Below are 24,109 nucleotides of genomic sequence, written 5' to 3'. Positions count from 1 at the left end.
AGCCCTTGTAATATCATTGACTTAAATGAATTAATGTAAATAAATGTAAATGAAATCTTATTTGTTGAAGCAAAGTAGATCAGTCTGGCCTCCTGAATTTCATTTGAAAGTCCTTAATCCAAAGTGATCCACCAGGAAATACATAATTGAAAAGGAACATATTAAAGTCAGTGCTTCACCAAAGCTGCTTGTGTAAAAAGCATTTGCATCATAATATGTAAAAATCACATCCGCTGTGCCATCTATGCTCCCAGCTGAGTATATTGTATGATGTTGCATCATGATGCATGTTAGGTGATGTAATGGTTGAAATACAGAGGGATTCATGTTTATAAATACAACTTATACAAGATACATACTGGCTACCAGTCCAGTCCCATATCAAGTTCAAAATCTCACCTGAAAAGCCCTCCACAACCTGGCTCCCCTCTACCTTATTGAACTCCTGACCCCATGCTTCCCATCCTGCTCCCTTTGTCTTCTAGCAGTAACCTACCCAGTGTCCCTTGCACCAGACTCTCCTGGGAGGCAGTGGCCCCTAAACCCTGGCGTACAGTACTCTTCCAATCTCTCTGTGATTTCTCTTCCTTCCCCTCCTTCAAATCTGTCTGTTTTTTCTTTTCCGTGAGCATTTCCCTAACCCATTTTTTGTGAGAGCAATGTAAAGTGACTTTGGGGTTGTGGAAGGTACTATTACTAGTAGTAGTAGTAGTGGCAGTAGTATTGGTAGTAGTAGCATGATAGCATGTCAAGTCCATCTTACATTGAGTCAGGGGTGGGACTTTCATAAAATTTCCTTCCTTGCTTCTGGGTTATTCCTGTGTAAAATTTGTTTGAAAAAGAAGGAACCATAAAAGAGTATTTGTTTTAAAACTTTTCACCAGTTGTGCGTATGTGTTATGGAAATAAGAATAAATGCATACCTCAAATCATATTTAACCACAACATTTGCAATGGCATGCTCAGTGTTTCAAGGAAGAACAAGTTGAATACAGTACAGTATATGAGTGGTCAAACAACTAGCAGTTGAGCTTACATTCATTCAGTGCAGTTTTAGTGTGTGGAAGCCTTATGGAGGCTATCATGCACAACATAGCATTAAGGACTTGCAACAGCACACCTGGAATCCTGTGTTGCTTTGAAAGACTCCATCAGACACAGCTACAGGACACAGGCATGACCTATGCATTTTTTTAATGACAGACATTGCAAGACCCCTTCCTGAAACCGTCTCTACATCAGTCTTTAGTTCATCCAGAAGCTCTAAAATAGCTGGCCAATTCCACGCAAAACTGTGACGTCCATAACGTCAATACCATGGTATGGTATGATGTGAATGATGATTACTTGAAATTTGAGCATTCACTCTTCTTGGTTGTAGAACTTACATGAAAAACTTTTCACATAATCATTTGCATCATACAAATACCATGGCATTTAGTTGGCGTTATGGACGTGACAGTTTTGTATGGAATTGCCCTGTTGTTATATGCCTGAATTATGTGTCTTGCATATTCAAAATTCAAAACTGTTACCATGAATGGAAAATCCCTAGTGTGCACCATTAGTAGATCAGCTTGCACATTTATTTGTTGCTGGTGGCATCAAGTTTATGCATTTACACTCGAAAACCTTTAGTAAGTATGTATGTAGTAAATATCTAGAACACAGCTGATTTATTTGGTCATATTCAACAGACAAAACAAAACGTACTGGTTGACCAACACATGGTTGATAGGCCTACTCGCTAGGTGGATCAGTGTCAGATTCAAAATACGTTTTTGTGGCAAAATGGGTGTAGCAAATGTGAGTTTTCCTTGGAAGTCTGCCTGGGACATTTTTTAAAAAGCTCCTCCCATCTCAGATTTTCAGATCCTTACATACATACAGTACAGGCTTGCTTAATTTGCGTTCTATATTTCTAATTAACTAACATTACTTTGTAGAAATCTGCTCACTTTGATAGAGGATTTTTGTAAATTATTGTGAAAAAGGCCAAATTAAATTGATCAAGATTCCATTTATTAAAGCAATAAAAGAGGCAATATCCAAGGGGGATGAATACTTTTTAGGCACTGTAGTTCATCAGCATGCATAGCTCATTCTCACATGTTGTGCAGAATCATGTACCTCCACTCAACAGCGCAGACCCAGAGTAATGGCTAATTTGCACAATTGTTCTTTAATCAGACATGCATGGGCTGTTTGTAATTATGAGGTAATTCAGATTAATGACTGTAATTAATTTGATTTGTAACACATTAAAATATGGTATTTGCATGTTATTTGCACAAAAATACAATATTGTTTCAATGGATGTTTGTTTGTTGGTCTTGGTCTTGCTTTTCAATGCCAAATCTAGATAATGGAGTGACTTGAAACTTAGTAAGCTTCCTGTATTTCACTTGATATATTATTGATGGATTTTCAACATGTACAGTACTCTGTCAGTCCTGATGGCTGTATTAGGGAGAGAAAAAGGTAAATGCTATAGGTTGCCTACACACTTATACCACCACCAGGTATACCACCATCAGCAATTTCTTGAGCTGTTATAGGGCCATTATTGATGTTACTTAGAGGAAAATGTGCTGTAATTCCTTTCTAAACAACTTTAACCTTGCTGCTTCTTTTAACAACCCTGATATTGACCTCAGACCTTTGTCACCATACTTATGAAATCTTCTTTTGCGTGTACGCATGCCCTTGCACTCATCAGAGGTTGTTGTGGTTATTGTTACTGTTGCCATGAAATTGGTAGATTTCTGGCTTGCATCAAGAGACGCTAAGACCTGACAAGGAGTAGGAGGGGTAGAGCTGTGGCTCTGAGCCCCATGTTACTTAGTAGCGATTGCTTGGATTCTGCTGGCAGGGCTTGCTGTTTGGCTGAGGCCCTGGTGCTCTGATAAGCTTGGTCCGGAACAGAGATGGAGGGATAGGGGGATACTGAGTTCCTCTCCTGTGACTAGCAAGATTTGTTATCAGAAAAAGGGATGAAATTTCAACCAGGTATACACTCTACGCATTGCATAACACACCTGAAAGATCACTGGTTAAGCGAGGCATGTCCCTTGTCCATGTGTGGTTAGTAGCTCTACAACGTGATTATTAGCTCAAAGCGGATCGCAGCTTTTTCCCAGCAGATATGAAGCTAACACAAACAAATAGGGAAATAATGTCTTGACCCTTGTTTTGTGTGGAAATGAAAGCTCATAGTCATTATACAGGGAATGCGTTACTCATTCCTTGGAGTGGGGCCACTTCCACCCCAACCCTTCTACTTGCCAGGAGAGCATTCCGAGAGAAAAAAAAGGTTTTTAAAGGCGAGAAATGTAACCTGATTACAGAGTCTCCACTTTGTCTATATGATTGGGAACAGGCCAATTATGGATGCTAATCAACTTTGCGCTCATTGCCCTCAGTCCATTTGATCTCTCTCAACTTCCCTGTACACTTTACTTCCATGAAAGCAAATGTATATTGTGCAAGTATTAGCATATGTCATCTAGTATGGGTTGCCATAGATGCTGACCCAAATCAAAGTTTAAGACAGAATGACAATGTGGTAGAGCCTCAGGAAAGACAAAGTTTAATGATTTTTCACATAAAAAGACTGCAGAAAGCAAAGACTGAACATAAAAGGCCTCTAGTTTGCAATAGAGATTTTAACATCCATCTCATTTAAGTTAAATTATTTGAAGTTGTGCCTATGGAACTGCACATAATCTTGCTCTATCTACAGTACTTGTGTCACCTATGTGTGTTTCTGCCTGATCTGGAGCTGCCTTCAGTTTTGGATACTGAGAAATGAAATCATGCACAGATTGCTATTGACAAGCAAAGATATGATTGCTTATGTCATTTTTTCGATCTCTTGAAAAGTTCAAATAAGAACACACATATATATATATATATATATATATATATATATATATATATATATATATATATATATATATATATATATATATATATATACAATACCGGTATGTAAAGCCTGTCATACATTTGCACTGTGCCCACTACTCATAAAGCATTATAAACAAATAACGTCTTACATGTCTAGTAGTCCTGACTACCCACATGAATGATGATGTTGCAGTATGATGTGGCACTGGCAGTAACCCTTACAGCTTGATCTACTGTAATATTTGAAAAGTTTTTTTTATGGCGTCACATAAAGTCACATAATCAGCGTTTGACATAAGGCCATTTTTTGCACTTCACATGCTGTCCCACATTGTTTTGTACTTTAGTACTTGTGCCTTAGTGCCAGCTTTTGTGCACTGAAAATATAGATGGTTATCACTTATATTTAGACACTTTTATGTGAAGTGACTTGCAAGTGAGGCACAATGCAAACAAATAGCTGATCAAGAAAATAACACAGAAAGCGTGCCATAAATCTACTCTTCGCTCTCTCTAGACTCAAGTGCCAGATAGCTGAGAGGAGATTAAGGGGAGCCTAACAGCAGTTAAAGACAGATGGGTGTTTTTTAATCATAGGGTTAGAGCGTGAAAACGTGTCAAGTCACTGTAACAAAATGATTAACACATTCAACATTACCCAGTTATATCTTCTGATTGGCCTGAGTTATGTGAATGTGTAAATGTCAAGTTTATGACTGGGTTATGTTGAGAATGCTAATATTCAGTGTAGGTGAGGTGATCATAGTCATTGGTTTAGGACAGGGGTCGGCAACCCGCGGCTCCGGGGCCGCATGCGGCTCTTTGATCCCTCTGATGCGGCTCAACACTTGTCTTTAATTGTTATTGTTGATGTGTGCGCTTGCTGTAGGCTAGATAAGGAAAATGTCAAAAAGGAACCGTCAGCGACCACAGCTTGCGAGCGCGAACTAAGCGGGCTGAAATGGGAAAGTTTCCATCCGAAGATTCTAAAAAAACGCCCGCGAAATGAACTGCCCGATATATATCGCATCACTGCAACGAGTTAGTATTACTGTCTGTAAGAGAAATCTTTCTCACAAATGAAAAATATAAAAACAAACCTGCACTCACGTTTAAGGGCAATTCCATAACGGCAACACAATGCCATGGTAGGCTATTTAGTTGGCGTTATGGATATAACAGTTTTGCGTGGAGTTGCCCTTAAATGATGACAGCCTCAATTCTTGCATGAAACTTCACCTCACTGAATATGAGCCAGCCAGACTCCAAGGCCATCACCAAATCTAATCTCTGGTAGGCCTAATGTTCAATTTCGCCAATGACATGTCAATGAAAATTAAGTGTTGTGAACTATGATGTTACTTTGCATACCAAAGGACACTGGGAAAATAGGGGGTGGTGTTTAGCCTACATGGGAAGCCTATGGCCTATACTTCTGTCATTCCACTTTACATTTCAAGTAACTTGCACATTACTTTTAAAACTAGAAAATGTATTAAAAAATCCTCTGTTGAATGAAAGTAACTGTACGTTAAATATCCAATTTTTTCTTGTAACCGTCTTTATGTGGCTCTTCTGAGATAAAAAAAAAAATACATTTGGTAAAAGTGGCTCTCCAGGGAAAAAAGGTTGCCGACCCCTGGTTTAGGAGGACGTAAGTTGCCTCCTTGCAACTACACTATTTTGTAGGGTAGAAGGTCCTAATTACAGATGGATTATCCTTATTACATCATTACCCAAAGGGCCTATGTTAAAAATGTTAGAAATGAGCAAATCAGTGTCCAGAAAGATACACTAAATACACTAGAAAAGACAGGGGCATGTCATGCATTATAGTATGTTGATTTCATTATAGTATATTGAATGATCTGTCCCTGTTTTTCTAGTTTATAATAATTATAACATTCATTCACACCTATGACGTACCATACTGATATGCAACTGATTTTGTTTGGTTAAATTTGACCATGACCAGTATACTGGCAACACAACAGCTTTGTTTTTCTTTCCCTGACTTGAATTTTCCAACCTCTATTATTTATACATTTTCATGCAGGAGTTACAGGATACAAGCACTGAGGATTGCTTCTGTTCAAACAGTTTTCTACATTCTTTGAGGCTTATTCAACCACAGTCATATCCCTGTATTCATTTTTTTACCTTTAGCACTCTGAATTCTTGTGCTACTGCTATTGACTCCTAAAATGAGACTGATGCACTGATGCAAAACCACTTAGCCAAGAGTAATAAACTTTTTAATGTAAATGTCTGTTGTCTTTGTAAATGTCCATTCTTGTTGAACTCAGTTTCTTCACTACTTTTGAACTAGGGACATCCTTCTTTATGTGTCTGTGCCCTCTCTCAGGGTAACATATGTGTTTGGGATAATGGTCTACACAGGGTTTAGGTTGCAAAAGCTCACACACGCTCAAGGTGGTAAAGCGGCCATGACTCAAAGTGTTGAAGTAGGCCTATATAAACCTTTGACTCCTCCTCACCATCTATAATACTGTTGCCAAATTTTGTGTAATGTTAATGTACTCACATTTTGATTGCTAAAACAGATGTTGACTATTTTCTTGACTTACAGGACAAACCATTACTGTGTCATTACTAGTTTGAAATGCAAGATTGATAAGGTCAAAGCCTATGGCAAACCGTTTTAATATTTAATCAAACCACACTCTTATCTGTCATATCATTGTGGATGTGGATGCCATTCTAATTATTAAGAACATAAGTTTGACTGGGAGAAATACCATTATGGATATCCACAAATGATATGACAGATAAGAGTGTGGTTTGATTAAATGTTAAAATGGCTAGCCTTATGGGCCATGGTCCTGTTTGCCCTGTCAGGGCTTATTTTACGATAATGACTGGAGGACAATACATTATCCCTTACTAGTAGTGTGTTATCACTCAATGCCTGAATTTACATTACATTACATTGATGATGATGATTTGCTTCTGCAGTGACCAGACTCCACAGTATCTGCAATCTGCTGAGTTGAAATTTGTTTTGGTGATATGTAGGCCTAATTATACATGTTTGCATATGGTACAACTTATGTTTGCTGTATTCAAATAACGGTTTGTTTTCTGTCACCCCCATCTCAACCCCACTCTCTTTGCCCAGCCGGATGAATTAACCAATGCCCTGGAAATAAGTAACATCGTCTTTACAAGCCTATTTGCCTTGGAGATGCTGTTAAAAGTCCTAGTGTATGGCCCCTTTGGATACATCAAGAATCCATACAACATCTTTGATGGTATCATTGTAGTCATTAGGTAGGTATTCTTGTTCTTAACTACATATCCAACATTTAAATGCTGTATACACTCAAACTGTCAAAGTGAAAAATATAGAGAGCAGGGCATGTCACACATGCCAGTTTTACTCACAGTGACTGCAAGTTAAGTATCATAATGGTGACAATTTGACAATTTGATTGGTCTGCACAGTTCTCAAGTTTTCATAGAGGCTTCAGTCCAGACTGCATTTCCCAACCTCAAATGTTATGGGCGGAGTTAAATTCTGGCTGGCTTCCAGGCTATAGTACAACTATAATTTGCAGAGAAACACCAATATATAGCATGACTTACAATGTCAGTACAATAACTGTATACGTTAAGGCCTATTTTGACCTAACTGCAAGGATGCTCTCTTCTTTCATCCCAGTGTGTGGGAGATTGTGGGCCAGCAAGGGGGTGGTCTGTCAGTGCTGAGGACCTTCAGGCTCATGCGTGTGTTGAAGTTGGTGAGGTTCATGCCAGCTCTGCAAAGGCAGTTGGTGGTCCTGATGAAGACCATGGACAATGTGGCCACCTTCTGCATGCTTCTGATGCTCTTCATCTTCATCTTCAGGTGAGATAAAAGAGTTTGTAGAGTTATTTGTTGTAGAGCATTTCTACACAGGGGCTGTTTTATACAGACGTAAGCCTGGAGTAATTATCCAGAATGGATGCACATCAAGAGTCTACACCAGGGGTGTCAAACAACATACAGCCCGTGGGCCATGTACGGCCCGCACAGTGATTTTGAATGGCCCGCATGTCAGTCCCTCAACAACGAGAGAAAACTTCCCTTGTGTGTGTAATGTGTATCACACCAAATTGGCCCACCATACCTTCTTAACTATGCACAGTATCCCATTAGCTGCATGCAATCAGGCTATTTACAATTTTCTATCGCGTAAAGTTAGAACACGTTATCAAAATTAACGCGCACACATTTTGTTTGAGCAGGTTACAGAATACACACGCAGGCACAACTAGGCTACTTGTTGTTTTCTTTTACTAGGCTATCTATATATGGTTATCAGCAGAGCTGATAAGCATATATAGATATGTTGAGCTAATTCACTAACTCATAGGCCAAAACTAAAGGTAACTTTAGCTATAGGGCTGTATCAATTTGTCCAAATGAATAGGTCATCGTAGACATTGTTATTGTATTATTGCATGTGGAAATTGTTATGCTATGTAGGCTACTTTTCTTGCAATGCACGGACCTAAAACCAGGAAATGGACAAATATTGTACATGCGTGAATTTGTTTTTGTGGGGGTGGCTGGGTGGGTGTGCGTATCATACAGTAGCTCTCTCTCTCTCTCTATCTCTCTCTCTCTCTCACACACACACACACACACACACACACACACACACACACACACACACACACACACACACAGTACCTTTCTTAGCCACAGTTAATTTTAGTGGTGAGCACAAACAAGTGTTATGGACATTGTTATGCACATTATTGACTGCAGTTTATTCTCATCAGTGTCAGTCCATGAATGAATATTGATCAGTTGTTAACTAATAGGCCTAGAAGTTGCATTTGAAAATGTTACTGTTGTAGGCTGTTTGTTTTTTATTTCAGCCACACTGTTTTAAAGTGGTTAGGACCATTACACACCAATTTTGAATAAGCCATACTGCAATACCGATTTCATGGTTGCACCATGCACATGTTCGCCGATTATGTGGCCCTCAGTAACCTATAAATTCAATGATGTGGCCCTCTATGAAAATGAGTTTGACACCCCTGGTCTACACCAAACACTGGGAATGGACTATGGATGCACATCTTGAATACAAATTAAATGTGGCTAAATTTGCATAGCTTTAATAGAACTAGCATAAAACAGATTTGGAGTTTGTTTTTCTTCATGCAATGACACTAAAGGCGAAGAAAGACAAGTTTGCAGGATATTTTGAGATTCTGACGCTATGGTGAAAAGAAGGGTGTGCTCTTATGATATCTGACTTTTCAAAAACTATAAGCAGCAGACCAAGCAAGTGTGAAAACCTAATTTTGTATATCATATTTTATGCCATATGTATGTCTTTTCAATGTATCATATTTTTGATATACCAGAATAATTACATCAATTTGATTCTTACTGTGCTTTATACTTTTGTCTTTTATGAAGTATATTGGGAATGCACTTGTTCGGTTGTAAATTTTCTTCGGAGAGGGCTGGTGATACTCTACCTGATCGCAAGAACTTTGACTCTCTACTCTGGGCTATTGTGACTGTATTCCAGGTAGGTTTCTTGCTCTTTACCTTATTTGCCACTGATGAAGTATCCCTATATCCTGTGCCCAAATGTATGTTTGAGTTTGTATTGTTGTGTTTTGTGCTGGTAATGTGCCACCAGATTCTAACTCAGGAAGATTGGAATAAAGTTCTTTACAATGGCATGGCCTCCACCACCTCTTGGGCAGCACTCTACTTCATCGCGCTCATGACCTTTGGGAACTATGTTCTCTTCAACCTGTTGGTGGCCATCTTAGTGGAGGGCTTCCAGACTGAGGTAAAGCTGATACTCCATGTAGATTATTGCAATTAAGTATGGACTTAAACTCAGACTCTTAAAGAATTCTAAGAAAAATGGCTGCATTCATTTGTGCTTTTAAGATGATATCATTTGATTTATTATCTGTCATTCAGCAGACGCTCTTATCCAGAGCGACTTACAGTGAACTAACTAAAGGGACAGTCCCCTGGGACAACTCAGGGTTAAGTGCCTTGCTCAGGGGCACAGTGGTGGTAGCCCCTGGGATCTAATCACATTTTCATTTGGAAGCCTACAGTACATCCTCAATCACCAGACCACCACCACCCAATAGACCATAACCACCCTTACACTTATTTTGGTCTATGTATTCTAAAAAAAATACTGACAATCCTGTTTATGAAATGATAACTGGAACATATAGATTTTTTGACTCGCAACGCAAGTCCCTTATTAGTAGCCTGGCCCTGCCCGCTTAGTATCGCCATTCATTTTCAATTAACTGAGATACTAGTCTGGCATCTGATAATACACTAACGTTTCCCTCAGATATCCAGGGTGCCGGGCCAATCAGCGACGAGAGGGGATGACACTAGTTTCGAAATTGAAAGTGGCTATGGTAAAAAGTAGTAGCAACGCCTGCAAACATTAACATAAAGAAATTGCAGTCGGAATAATGTGTACATTTATGTACAGCAAAGGTAGGCCTAAATGCATTGAACTTGACTGCCAATGTGGTTTATTATCAGTTTGTAAAGGTTAGGTGAAGGAAGTAATGTAAGGAATCGGATCCCTGATCAATGTGATTGGTTAGGCTGGACCTATGAGTTAACACAAGGTCTACGCCCAGTAGGATGCTAGAGTTGGAAATGTTTCCCAGTCACAAGAGGTCAGACTCTCTTCACGAAGTGAAACGAAGTAGTGCGTCTGGAAACCAGGCTACCTTATTATGCTCAGGGAAGTTGCAGCATGCCTAGGACTGAGTGAATGGCGGGTGAACCTGTGCTACATGTGCAGGCTGGGGAGTTGCAGAAGCAAAAGCCTGAGGAGCATAAGGCTGTAGGAGCCTATTCACTCACAAACTAGATTATTTTTAGGAACTGTGGCAGTAGACATTCAACACTTCAACCATAGCTCAAATTGGTTGTCTCTTGGCATGTTGCTTTATGGCTATTTCTTATGCCTTTCCTCCCTTAGCTCTCTCTCTTGTTTTAATGCATCCTTAATCTTGCCTTAAGTTTTTTTTCTGACATTGTGTTGGCAGATGGAGACACAGTAAATTCATAAATCTACAGTGTAACATATGTGTAGTTACTGTATGTAGCATTTTGCAATTGTTTAAAAACAATGCCCTTGATTGAAAAATTATATAATAGTCCTGAAGTAATGAAGGTGTATTATCATACAAACAGCATTTTCTCTGTACAGAATAGCTATTGCAAAATGTTCAAGCATTATTTTTGTTTTATTTATCTGTATGACCTAGAAGCCTGCAGTTGTGTAGAATTAGGTCTATTATACCAACAGAAAGTAATCTTCTAACTTTAAAGCAACACCAAAGAACTTTCCCTCTGTCGCACGCACGCTATTTGTTTATCCAACGGCTTTGTAAATAACGATGTCCATAGACAAGGTAGACATTGTTATTTCGTCCATAGACAAGGTAGAATATGTAGTTTCTTCTTAAAGAAATTTGTAGTTTCCATCGAACTACAGATCCGCTACCCGATCTGGCAAACTTACATACAGTAGTGCGGTTATAGCCGATAGAGGGCCGCGAAGCAAATGCAGAAGTGCCGTTCACCCTGTTACGAGTTGATGAACCACGGAAACAATTTTAAAAACATTATTTTAAGGTACAAAAAACTCTTTGGTGTTGCTTTAATGCATGCAGCCTTATATTGGAAACAAGAACACTTAGGTGATTGGGACCGGCATTCGACATTTCCATTTTAAGTATAAGTATAAGTATATATACTTTTTTGATCCCGTGAGGGAAATTTGGTCTCTGCATTTAACCCAATCGGTGAATTAGTGAAACACAAACAGCACACAGTGAGGTGAAGTACACACTAATCCCGGCGCAGTGAGCTGCCTGCTACAACGGCAGCGCTCGGGGAGCAGTGAGGGGTTAAGTGCCTTGCTCAAGGGCACTTCAGCCACGGCCCACTGGTCGGGGCTCGAACCGGCAACCCTCCGGTTACAAGTCCAGAGTGCTAACCAGTGGGCCACGGCTGCCCACGTGTGCCCACGTGTGCCCACGTGTGCCCATTTTAACATTGACACATTTAATTTCAAGAATATTATGAAAACACATTATTCATGATAGAACTGTAAAGAAAATTTAGAAAAATCGTAAGCAAAAGTAGGGGTTAAAAATGTAAGTGCTTAAACAAAAAACTTGATATGTGTATTTTAAAGACCAAAAAAAATATTACTTCAAACATAATCTTACTTATTGAGATACTGAATTCGAGTATCTCTGCAATTGCTGTATCGTTTTACGTCAAGCCTCACAAAATGTCCCACTATGTTGATGTGATGGAGACGGGCAAGAATGGAGTAGATGAATCAATATCCTCTCTGTCACTCTGTCACACTCTGGGTATAGAATGTCAGAGAAATGGCATTAATCCTTTTCAAATGTTATCAAGTACATCTAGAGCCTGTTGATCTGACAGGCTAATGCCCGCTGTGTCTTCAGGTGGGAGCAGCAGTTTCTGCTTGTTCATGCCACCCTCTATCACAGCCTCATGATGAAGTGCTTCTCTGCATGCCATATCATACTGACATATCCATACTCCTCCAAAAGCTAGCTAGATATGGTCTATCCCAAATACATACAACTTATATGGGATAGAAGAAAGATTACATGTTTTGGTTGAATATGCGGTTGGAGATAAATCAGATATGGTATGATTATAGTTGTTGCCCGGGGCCCATTACCTGCATGATATGAAAATATGAGATGGAAAAGTTGCATATTCTTTGCACGTTCTCAGTTCAGTTCATGATTTATATCAACAAAATATGAACTCGTGAGCAGATTCATATTTGAACCCTGGAATAATCTCCATTTCTGCACTAGTAACTGCAGGATAATGGTGTAAGAGGGGATGCTGACATAAAGTAACTCAAGTAGATGGAGAGATGAGTAGGCGAGGAGCAAACAGTTCAGGCCAGATAAGGTAGAACCACTGAGACAACAGGAATGAGGAGAAGTCCGTGAATATTGCACCATATACAACAGAAACTTCTGTTGGAACAGCTCAAAGCAAGAGAGAGGAGAGACTGCTGGCGGTTACTTAGTGTTTTCTGTATCATGTCCGTTAAGCGTTGTTCTTAGCATCACTAACAGCGGGAGCTGGAGGACAAAAGGGAAAAGAGTGACCTACACAGTGGGCCTTATTCATCATCCTTGTCAGATAGGCTGGAACGGTTTTAGCAGCACTTGGCAACAGCAATCAGATATAAGTAGGGTCAAGAAGAAAGGGAAATAGTGAAGCAAATACAATACATCTCTTTGATATATAAGCTGATTCTTTCCGTCTCAACAGCCTACAACTAACAGTTTCTCACCAGTTTATTTAAAAAATGCTGGGTTCATTTAAGCAATCTTGTAAATCTTTATACAAACTATTATAATGGTGTACTTAATATCCTCATTTGTTGATGGGGCCCAGCACTGATTCAGTAGTCTCCTCTCCTCCATATATCCTTCAGTATACAACTACTGTACCTTTTGTGTTCTGGTATTGCCAAAACATATTTGGCCCATACATTTGAATTTTTAGGAACATACATTCATTGAATAACAATAGGCCTTATGATTGATTAGGCCTAATTTTAATAGAAGTGTTTACCAGGGCCAATTCTCTGGGATTCACTGAGACCCAACATCTATTTTTTATTCAATATATGTACACATGTATAGTTTTTCTCATGTCATCTTTCTTTATTTTTAGAAAAAATGCCATAAACTGTAAATTATGCCCCACACTACTCTCTTCTACTTTTAGAAGGCAATATCTCATGGCTGCTTGCATGCTCAGGTTTGGTATGTGCAATAATTGTACTCAAAGAATTTTGTTACAAGGCTTATTGAATTGTCAGTCTAAAAGGCTGCCGTAAGTAAAAACGCTGCATGCAGTATGTGTTTAAACTGCAACTGAAACGTACTACCTCTACAGCATGCCTGATACCTGTTTCTTCGGTACTGTATTTTCTTCTCTTATCTGCCTGTCATTTTATTTACTGTGGTTGAAAACATGAATAAACAAAAAAGAATGACACATTTTCACTTCAGGAAGTGACCAAGAAAGAGGATTTGCAGGGCCAGTTGAGCTGTATTCAGCTGCCGGTAGACTCAGGGGTATGTAGTTCTTTGCATGACGTATCCCAAGTGAGACTAACCAGGAGGATCCCCAGCATTTGTCAGCAATGTGACCTGTGGTTGTTTTTGGAGAAGCAGACTCAACTCAAAGCCCCTGTTGAGAAAACTGAGGTTTAGAGAATGTTATAAACAGTAAAGACGTAAGTTCTTGCTCATTACTAAGTACGCAATCTTTCAATCAAGTAAGCAATGAAATGAATAATTTTTTAGATTAGACTATAGTCCAATCATATGATGGATGAGGGTGTTTTAGGAGGGTCTGCTTCTGAACATGTAGCACTGTCTATCACCTCTCTCTGGACACCTCATTGTTCCTGTTCCTATTCCTGTTCATATCCACACAGCTGTGCTAGGTGAGAAAGTTATAGCAGTGAGAACCTTGGTCAGTATGACAACATACCAGATTTAGTTAGTTAGTTTAGTTAGAGGACAATATCCTCACAACTACCCAGTAACTTTGTTTTTCAAATCTCCATTTATCTTACAGATTGCATATAACCCTGTCTGTGTCTTTCAATTGAATGTGATTGTGAACAAACCTAGCCTACTGTTCTCACTAGGATTTACTTGGATACTAGGATTGAGAGTTCATGTAACTTAAACCCAACCAGAATCCAATCACATTTTAATGACCAGGCTGCACCAGGCCACTATGTCTTTGTCCATAGATGAGCTGTCTCATCTATGTCTCTGAGGGGTAGCCTCTGTTTGAAGTCAGGGGGGGCAGACTAGGGTGGGCATGTATATTTATCAGCAGATTTATAGTAAACCTATTTCACCCTAACCCTACTTACTATGAATGTGGTATTTTCAGAATTGGGCAAGATACTTTTTTGAAGACTGAAAAAGTATTGGAAAAGAAATGACTGAGGCGAATGACTATGACTTATTATTAGTATTATTGTTATTAATGAAAAACAATAAACTCATAATTCTGAACTCTGCTGAACTCAACCTATCACAGCTGTCTATGCATTTCGGTTATCCAAGTTCTTTTTTTTTCCACATGGGAAAAGGTGTTAACTCTTGTCTTTTAGAAGAGTCTGTGTTCCACTGTTTCTTACTTTCAAATTGTTTTATGTCTTCATTAATTTGTCAGATGTTTTGTAGTGATGTATAACTTCATTGGAAAACACTTCTCCATTAAAATTACACATTGTTTGGGTTTACCTTTGTTGTATGGATATGTTTATTGCAATTTGCTATGATTCTATTGGTTTGTATGTGTTGATGATTCCAAGGTTTTCCTCTTAACTTTCCATTTCCATTTCTGCTAGTCTAACTACTACCACTAACCCTAAACCTAACTTTATGCCCAATCATACTATTATTATATATTACCATCATCATCTATTATTATTATTATAATTATTATTATAATTATTGTGGTTGTAGTAGTTGTACAATAGTAATGTAGTAGTAGTAGTAGTAGTAGTAGTAGTAGTAGTAGTAGTAACAGAAGTATTGACTGTACCTTGTTAGAGACCTGTATCTTTATCATATCTATTTAAAGTAGTAGCATGCATAATTGTGGTATATAGTTAATGTGTGTTTGGATTTGCAAAATGTAGAACATTATACTTTGTATAACATTGTCTGAGGATAACTGTAACCTCATAAGTAAGAGCAGGCAGATCTATCCAGTCAGAACCCCACCAGCAACAGCAACACAACACAATCTATACACATAAATACACACATTTTGCTTGCACCTTCCATTTTAGCTGTACCTCACCCTTTGCATTTTCTCTGTGTGTGAAGGGAGATGAATCAAAGTCTAATTCAGAGATGGACCTTTACTCTCAAAGTATGGAAGACGTGACCAATGGCAAGGGGGATGTGGTTGCCTCTACTGGTAAGACCAGCAAGGATTAACGAGCCTATTTTATACAATGGATATTCATCTTACTGTAGGTCATCTCCATCACAACGTTATGTTGCATTGTGACTCATCCCCTCACTTCATTTAGCTCGATACAAAAGATCCTTTAGTCTTATTGTCCAAACAGGTATACAGTATGCAAACGAGTATATGACTCCATGAAGTTTGATTTTTTAGTTTGTCGCAGCAGTTTTCCGTGTGCTGATTTTGTTTCCATTGCTGATAACTACTGTAGGTACACAGTAAAACATTTTGAAGCTGGAAATGGCACATCATCCATTTTTGAAGCTCTTGCTGGGAAACAGTGTGTTTCTGCCTTTATCGTGTTATACGACTTCACTGTGTTTGTAGTGGTGCCTATCAATGGACATGTGGACCTCAAGACGAGCCTTACCCCTCCACTCATCACCCACACTGCTGCCACACCCATGCCCATTCCCAAAATTGCAGGAGGAGGTGATCCTGCCTTAACCTTTGAGTCCCGTAGGAGCAGCAATATCCCCATAGACCCCAGCTTCTACAACAAATCTCCTGTAAGTGTCTTTTTTTAAAAAAAATCTATCATAATAGTCGAATGGTTGGTAATGGTTTTACCATTTGGGTCATGTGTGACAATAAAGTGCCAAGCCAAAGACAAAAGAATAACAAACACATTGAGTGACAAACTGCTTGTATTGGAATAAAGTTCTTCTGTCTTCCTCCATCTCCATCGGTGTCCTGGTGTCTTGTGCTCCCCTCCCCCAAATGCAGTCAAGTGTCCGCAGCTCACCTCCTCATGTGCCCTGGAGCTCCACCAGCAGCTGGAACAGCCGTCGGTCCAGCTGGAACAGCCTGGGCCGAGCCCCTAGCCTCAAGCGCCAGAAGCGGCAGAGCGGTGAGCGCCGCTCACTCTTGTCAGCTGACGGCCAGTCCAGTTCTGAGGAGGAAGAGGTCAGTGGAGCTGACGCCGGGGGAGGGGGAGACAGGTTGTCCGAGTGCGACAACGCCTCCCTGGGCCGGACAGACTCTTTTGGCCAGCGGCCGCAACACCGCCGCATGGAGTCTGTGGAGACTCGTAGCTCGCTGGACTTGCCACCGGACACACTGCAGGTCCCCTACCTCTACCGCTCGGCCAGCATCCACAGCGCTCGGCCCCCTCATCCCCAGCTCACGGCTGCTCAGGACTGCAATGGGAAGAGCTCCCCCTCAGCTGCTACCAACCAGCTCTCCTTAGATGAGCACCACAGTGAGGATGACAACGCTGAGGAGGAGGGCAACATGGTGAATGCACTTTATACTTTTGAAAACTGTAACTGTAGTGAATCGTTAGTTTTTAATCAATATTCCTCAGGTTGTTGATATAAATACAGTATTAAACAATATATATTACAGTAGTAGTACACTACAGTGTCAGTTCTTATCCATGCCATTTCAGTGACGAGTACATGCATAGTTTCTAAAAGGCTGTTCCATTTTGCCACTACTTGCTTCAGAGTCGGCGGTTGCGTCTACTTCGCTGGCTCTCACAAAAACAGCCTGAATGGTGTCGCCAACGAAGCAGCTGGTCCCTCTACCTGTTTCCACCCGAATGCAGGTTGGCCTTTCTCTCAACCCGTTTCATTCCTTTTTAAATGCTGCTTTTGATCTTCGTATTTAATGACTCACAAACTGTAAAATTGGAGGCGACTTCCTGCAACCTCTTGTTCATTCTGGAGTGCTCATAATGCTCTCTGTATCTTGCAAGTTGCATGGTGTGGGACTGTATTTTCCCAACCACGTGGATGTGGCTTTCCTTTGGAACCCCCCTCCCCGTCTTGTTTCATCCTCCCTACTGCTCTTTGAAGTGCTTGTCTCCTCACATCACAGCTAGTGAGTGAACACGCTTATTACAGGAGGAAGAAGTGACAGAGAGGGGGTGAGGGAAGGAGCGTCACAGCGCTTTACTAATTAAACATCAAAGCAAGGGATCATCCTCCCCTCCACTCCACCACCACACAGAGAGTCTCTGCTAGAGATGCAGTTTCAAGCATTTCCTCATAATCATGTGCTATTTAATGAGTTAACGATTTTATTCTCACAATGGCTCAATTGAATAAAAGATGTATAACATTTTCAGCATAACACTTTTAGTTGTATAACATTGCATCAGCTTAATGACAATCAGCATAATTCTCAAGAATAATCCTGAAGGTGGTTGTAAACGACCACTGGCAATCACTGATTGAACCAAATGCAGGAAAACCCGTGGTCAGAGAAGCTTAGCTGGTCATTAGTCATGTCACCCGTTTTGGGGTCAGTGATAACAAAGTGGATGGTGATATTCCAGTTAGCTGTAAATACCAAGAGATCAGTCTTTGACACACAGAGCTGAAGGGGCCGGTCCCTGAGCCAAACTGAGATGTCATTAAAGTGTGCTGAGCATCATCAATGATGCCAGCATCATGCCCTGGCAGATGGTGTATTTTGTCATTAGCTGACAGTGTTTTGTGATAGAACTGTGTCATATGACAATTATTTGTGATTGTCAACACAAATTCAAATGACTAAAACATTTGATAGTCATTTGAATGATAATATGAATTACTTGTGTAAAAAAGGTAGGTGTAGAAATATAAAAGGCATTGTACAAAATCACTGCTAGTCAGTGATATTTGAAACAGTTGAAGCCTCTTGAGTGCTCCTGAATGCATTGCCATACATCAATATTCCCACTGTCAGTATACTTCATTAGGTATTCCCCATTGCTTTGACATGCGCTATATTGGCTGAGTCTCCAGAGGAAGGGTAAGGTAGTGGAACCCAAGCGGGTTGCTTTGTGTTCGTACACACTGTGTCCTGGACTCTCTCTCCATCTCAACCAAATGCACAAGAGCTGATGGCATGAGAAAACTTAGACAAGAGATGGTTGGCATGGCAACCTTTCAAAAATATGGCTGTTTCAGACACTGCACAGAATAACTAGAGCAGCACCTACTCAGTGTCAAAAATGAATTGATCCATCTACATTAGCTTGACAACTTCAACTTCAACTAATATACTAATACTGTACTATACATGTATTATACATGTCTGGTGGTTTGACAAACTTGTCACATTTGGATTCATACATAGTCTCTTACTTTGTGTGTAGCTGTATTATGCACTGATTTATTGCAGGTGCATTTACGTACTCACTCCGACAACACAGATTGTTAGACAGGTAGTTTTGTGACAGAGATACCAGGCTACTACTTGTAGATATCAGACATTGAATGCATAGTCTTGTGTACTACATGTGAAATACATAATACATGTTTATTTCTGACAGGTTTCGTGTCATTTGCAATAAGATCATCGGCCACAAAATGTTTGACCATGTGGTTCTTCTTATCATCTTCATCAATTGTATCACTATTGCCATGGAAAGGCCCAGGATTGATCCAAGCAGTGCTGTGAGTGCAACACACACACACACACACACACACACACACACACACACACACACACACACACACACAGAGAGAGAGAGAGAGAGAGAGAGAGAGAGCAACAGATGATATACTTTTGGTTTCCATTTACTGTTGAAGAGAAAAACACAAAATTGTGTTGAAAATGAAAATGTTATTTAAGTCCAGTTGAGACCAGTATGATATCTGGCAAAAGTAGAAATGACCAAATGGATACACAATACAGTAGGTCATGTAGTTGATGATGGGGCTCTGAGCTATGACTAGCACTGAGGAGCAGATCTATGTATGTTACATACTTGCCAGTTTTCATATATACAGTACATACATGCAATGCCTAATCAATCTCTATGCGCTCCCATTTCCCGTCAACCTTCACATTAACGTATATACATGAGTACGAAAAGCACAGCTTTGCATTCTTTTCTCATGCAGCAGGCAGTGTGTGGTTGTACTGTATACTGTACAGTATGTGCAGTCTCTTTGTAGTATTCTACTGTATGCAGTATTGATACATTTATAAGAACACAGCGAGAAGTCTAAAACAGATACTAACATGTTAGTACTTCTGCCTTCGCGTTAACACTCTGTATACATTATCGTTGGTGTTACTGTAATCTTTTATAATCAAAGAATGCAAGCACCCTCTATGTAGGCGTATCTGCAAAAGGAAAAATACAAGCGGAAATGGTCATCCATCATATATTCAAGTTAGACTGTTGATTTGAGCTTCATCAGAGAATATTTAAAATTAATTGTGAAAAATGGATGTGAAAGTGGATCTCCAGACATCCTGAAGCTCACGGAGGAGGTTTTCACAATTTCACAATGAAATCTTCATGACATAATATAACATTAGTGGACAGGTTGTTCTCCACTCCACTCCAGCTTTCCAACACATCATGTAAAAACTAATGCTGTGGGTGTTAACAGCTTCTGAAATCATCAGTTGGAAATTTGGGAAATACTGTGTGTGTGTGTGTGTGTGTGTGTGTGTGTGTGTGTGTGTGTGTGTGTGTGTGTGTGTGTGTGTGTGTGTGTGTGTGTGTGTGTGAGTGAGTGAGTGAGTGAGTGAGTGTTTGGTGTCACTTGAAATTCTGCTTGCCATCTGATACCAGCATTATTTATTTATTCACATAAAGCGTTTCCTGGATGGGGCTTTCTCTTGAGAGGAAGAATTTTGCTTCCTGTTACTTTTATTTGCTGCTAGGCTAAGTGTGAAAGAAATGATTAAGATCCTCTGTAACAATGGCATGATCAAAAAGTACAGTTGTTCAAGCATTGTGGCAAGTGGCAAGTGTTTTCTTTTCTGTGAAGAAGAAGAAACTACATCAGCTACCACAAACCCTCAGATGGGGTATTAATATTCCATGCATAGAAATATTTTCATTTGGATATCAACAGCCATGGCTACACTTCCCACCTGAGTCACAGTGATGTCTGGGCTCCTATCTGGGAAACCCTGTTCAGTAAGCTAATGAGAGAGGGATGGGTGAAGGAGCTGAGTAGATGAGAAGGTAGATGGAGATCTTAGGGGACGAGATTGGCACATTTCTGGCTGTGTGAGCGATGGAGTATGTGTGTGTGTGTGTGTGTGTGTGGGGAGTGCTATGTGCTGTGTGCACATGCAGCTGAGAGTATGAACTGAGACCAGTTATCCAGAACATCTGAAATATCATATGTTCTCCCTGTGAAGTCACCATTCCTCAGATGGTTCCCATGAGAGAGAGAGAGTGAGAAAGAGAGAGTGAGAGAGAGAAAGAGAGAGAGAGAAAGAGAGAGAGAGAGAGACTTGAGGGAGTGAATGAGTGAGTGAGAGCACCCTGACTGTGTGAGACTTCAGAGGTCATGGGAAAGACAGACCCAGGGGTCCTGTAGCTCACACAAGTGTAGGAGGAAGAGAGAGAGAGAGGAAGAGAAGAAGAACAAATAAGCAGAAGACTGTCTGTTGTCTGCATTCCTCTAGTGAGGCTTTTTATAGCTGAAAACACAAAAGGTGAAACTTGCAGAAGTCTTATGGAAATGTGCACGCATTACAGTCAAGCACACTAGAGTGGGAAATGGATTAGAGTCTTTCTAAAGATGTAAGGTTACTGAGACTTGAGGAATGTAAACAAAGTATAAACACTCAAGAATCTAAGAGTGTTTATCACCTTTGAGAACGTCCGTGTCTGTCAGAATTATTCTGTAATCTATAAACCAGAATAAATAGATTATGTGACAGTCAGAATACATGCATAGCCTTGTATTTAACACAAGAGAGTTTACAGAATTTTAGCATTAATAAGAATGCAACCGGAATGCAAACGTGAACATTATGTGTACATACAGTACAGACAGTGAAACCTACACACATACATGGAACAAAGGAAACTATGGTTTTGGTCTGGTCCTTGGTCTGGTCCTTGGTCTGGTCCTTGGTCTGGTCGTTGCTCACCAGTCATTTGTCCTTTTTCTCCTTCCCTGCCTGCAGGAGCGCATTTTCCTCAAGATGTCCAACTACATATTCACTGCCATCTTCGTGACCGAGATGACAGTAAAGGTAGGTGACAGAAGTGGTATTTGTCCTGGTGGGTGTGATGAGGTCCTACTGACAGCAAGTTAACAGACACAGTTCATCTCCTGACTGGGGCTCAAATGTGGGCCACCTCCGTAGCTCTCTGTGTTTTTGAGCAAGTTGTGACTCAACGCACGAATGAAACACAAGATGACTGCTCCATAGACCTATTATGCTGTGTAGGTGTGGAGCAATCTAGACCTTAATATGTTTATAGTGCTGTGTTTGCTACTGCATAGAGATTAGTTATTGAAATGAATTAAACAATGCTACGATGGCCTTTGGAATGGAGACACACGCAAAGGGATTTTATGTGTGGACAGAAAAGTTCACCAACAATAGTCTGGAAGGTCTAGGGCTTCTGTGATCAAATTCCTGCTTTATGCCAGGTCACACCTACTCGGAAGATCTTCAAATGGAAATCATGGCTGAGAATAATGATACTCACAGGAGGTTAATTAAGGAGACTGACAAAATAAAGGGGCAAAAAGTGTTCCAGAGGCTGGAAGACTCAGATAGGGGCACAGAGTGTCTGGCTTCCCATCCACATGACATGCCTTTGTTCCATTGAGGTTTGATCATTTGTGGTTGATGTATTTGGGACAAGTAGAAACATCATTAAGCTTGTATTGTTCTCTGTTCCTCTAAAATATTTCTGCCGGATCTGAAATGTATTTCTGGAACAGATTTCCTTCCAAAATACACAAGATTTATAAAAATCTTTTTGTAGGTGCTTCATATGAATTATTAAACATTAAAGGTTTGTTTCTAGATCTGTTGAATGCTAATCAACCATTATGATAGTAGGCATCTGCCTTGTTTTTTCTGTCTTTAGGTCGTTGCATTGGGCTGGTGCTTTGGAGAGAAAACCTACCTGAAGAGCACGTGGAACATTCTGGATGGATTGCTGGTGATGATCTCCGTTATTGACATACTTGTGACCCTGATCTCCAACAGTGGGACCAAGATCTTAGGGATGTTGCGGGTCTTGAGGTTGCTAAGGACTCTCCGTCCTCTCAGGTGCGCTGTCCGTCCCTCACAGTAACACTGTCTGCACACCATCACTAAAAGGCCACAACATGGCTGAGTGAAAGTGAAAAATGTATAGACAAAAATCACCACTGATGTGTGCTGATTGGTTATAAGATAATAAGACATCAATGGTGGATAGGAAAGTACAATTTTCTATCCATAATTGAAAAGGCATATCTCAGCAACGAAATCAAATATCAGTCTGACATTTTCATATGATAGTCATTAAGACATAGGGGTCTGTTTGGCCAACAATGAGCACATGGTGACATGGTGACAAATCCAAACCTTTTGTGTTGAATTGCTATGGAATATCCCCTACTGTAGGTTTGTGAGGTCCAGATAACCTGTTCCAACACAGTTGGTGTTGGTGCCACCTCATGTGGCTGTGCAGGCTGATGTGTGAGCCAAATACCTGCCTACAGGTGGGGCAAGAGAGCCCCGATGTTGGGATCATATCTGCTGTCCGCTGATGTCATTGGGCATCATGTAAACAAGGCCACAAACATGTGTGGTATGAATGGCAGCACAAGTGGCATAAGTGAGGAAAAGCTGTTAATGATGGTAATGGCAGCACATACAGATAAGTGGGGAAAAGCTGTTATGATGGTAATGCCAGCACATACAGATAAGTGGGGAAAAGCTGTTATGATGGCAGTGAAGGCTACATTAAATATCCCAATACTCCAGTAATGGCAGTGATGCAGTTTTTGTTGCAACCCTAGATCAGAGTATAAACCAAAAGTTAAAGATATTATATTGTATTCATATCAAAATATTTTATAAATATTATTAAGCATGTTAGTACATTTTCGATTATTTCATCAGTGCAAAATTATTATATCAGATAGTCTCATCAGAATGCAAAATATCCAGATGTGTCTATCAGAAAGACTGCATTGCACTGGCTCAGTGTGGTGTAAAGATAAGGAGCTTCAGTCACAGTAGCTGCCATCCCGCCAGTGCTTGATGGTTCAGCCCCTTGTGTGTCAGGGCCATTGTTTTAGTTCACCGCATCCCTGGCAAGGAGCACCGCCCTAGGAGAAGCAAAGCACTGTGAATTAAACATGAGTCAGTATTGGCTCCCTTTCTCCTCTGGTGTTA

At 40.2% G+C, this 24,109-nt stretch overlaps 1 protein-coding gene across 20 annotated transcripts in view; it reads left to right on the top strand.

Moving 5' to 3' along the window:
* The window catches only part of cacna1g (calcium channel, voltage-dependent, T type, alpha 1G subunit), a 150,465-nt gene that overhangs the window by 90,201 nt on the left and 36,155 nt on the right, over window positions 1–24,109 (top strand). For 16 of the 20 annotated variants that reach the window (XR_007192286.1, XM_048232386.1, XM_048232380.1 and 13 more), the window contains exons 11-22: window positions 7,049–7,200; window positions 7,592–7,777; window positions 9,350–9,464; window positions 9,579–9,734; window positions 14,023–14,088; window positions 15,871–15,964; window positions 16,343–16,524; window positions 16,742–17,251; window positions 17,464–17,564; window positions 19,278–19,401; window positions 21,890–21,958; window positions 22,809–22,993. Coding sequence is in view for 19 of the 20 variants with exons in the window: in XM_048232386.1 (XP_048088343.1) it covers window positions 7,049–7,200; window positions 7,592–7,777; window positions 9,350–9,464; window positions 9,579–9,734; window positions 14,023–14,088; window positions 15,871–15,964; window positions 16,343–16,524; window positions 16,742–17,251; window positions 17,464–17,564; window positions 19,278–19,401; window positions 21,890–21,958; window positions 22,809–22,993 (1,940 nt within the window). In the remaining variant the exon portion in view is untranslated. The remainder of the gene's footprint in view (window positions 1–7,048; window positions 7,201–7,591; window positions 7,778–9,349; window positions 9,465–9,578; window positions 9,735–14,022; window positions 14,089–15,870; window positions 15,965–16,342; window positions 16,525–16,741; window positions 17,252–17,463; window positions 17,565–19,277; window positions 19,402–21,889; window positions 21,959–22,808; window positions 22,994–24,109) is intronic. The other 4 variants (XM_048232398.1, XM_048232387.1, XM_048232389.1 and 1 more) reach the window with 1 other exon arrangement.

This window comes from Alosa alosa, chromosome 22 (genome assembly GCF_017589495.1).
Source record: "Alosa alosa isolate M-15738 ecotype Scorff River chromosome 22, AALO_Geno_1.1, whole genome shotgun sequence".
Lineage (NCBI taxonomy): Eukaryota > Metazoa > Chordata > Actinopteri > Clupeiformes > Clupeidae > Alosa > Alosa alosa.
Note: the sequence above shows the minus strand (reverse complement) of the source record. Positions and strands in the feature narration are given on the sequence as shown.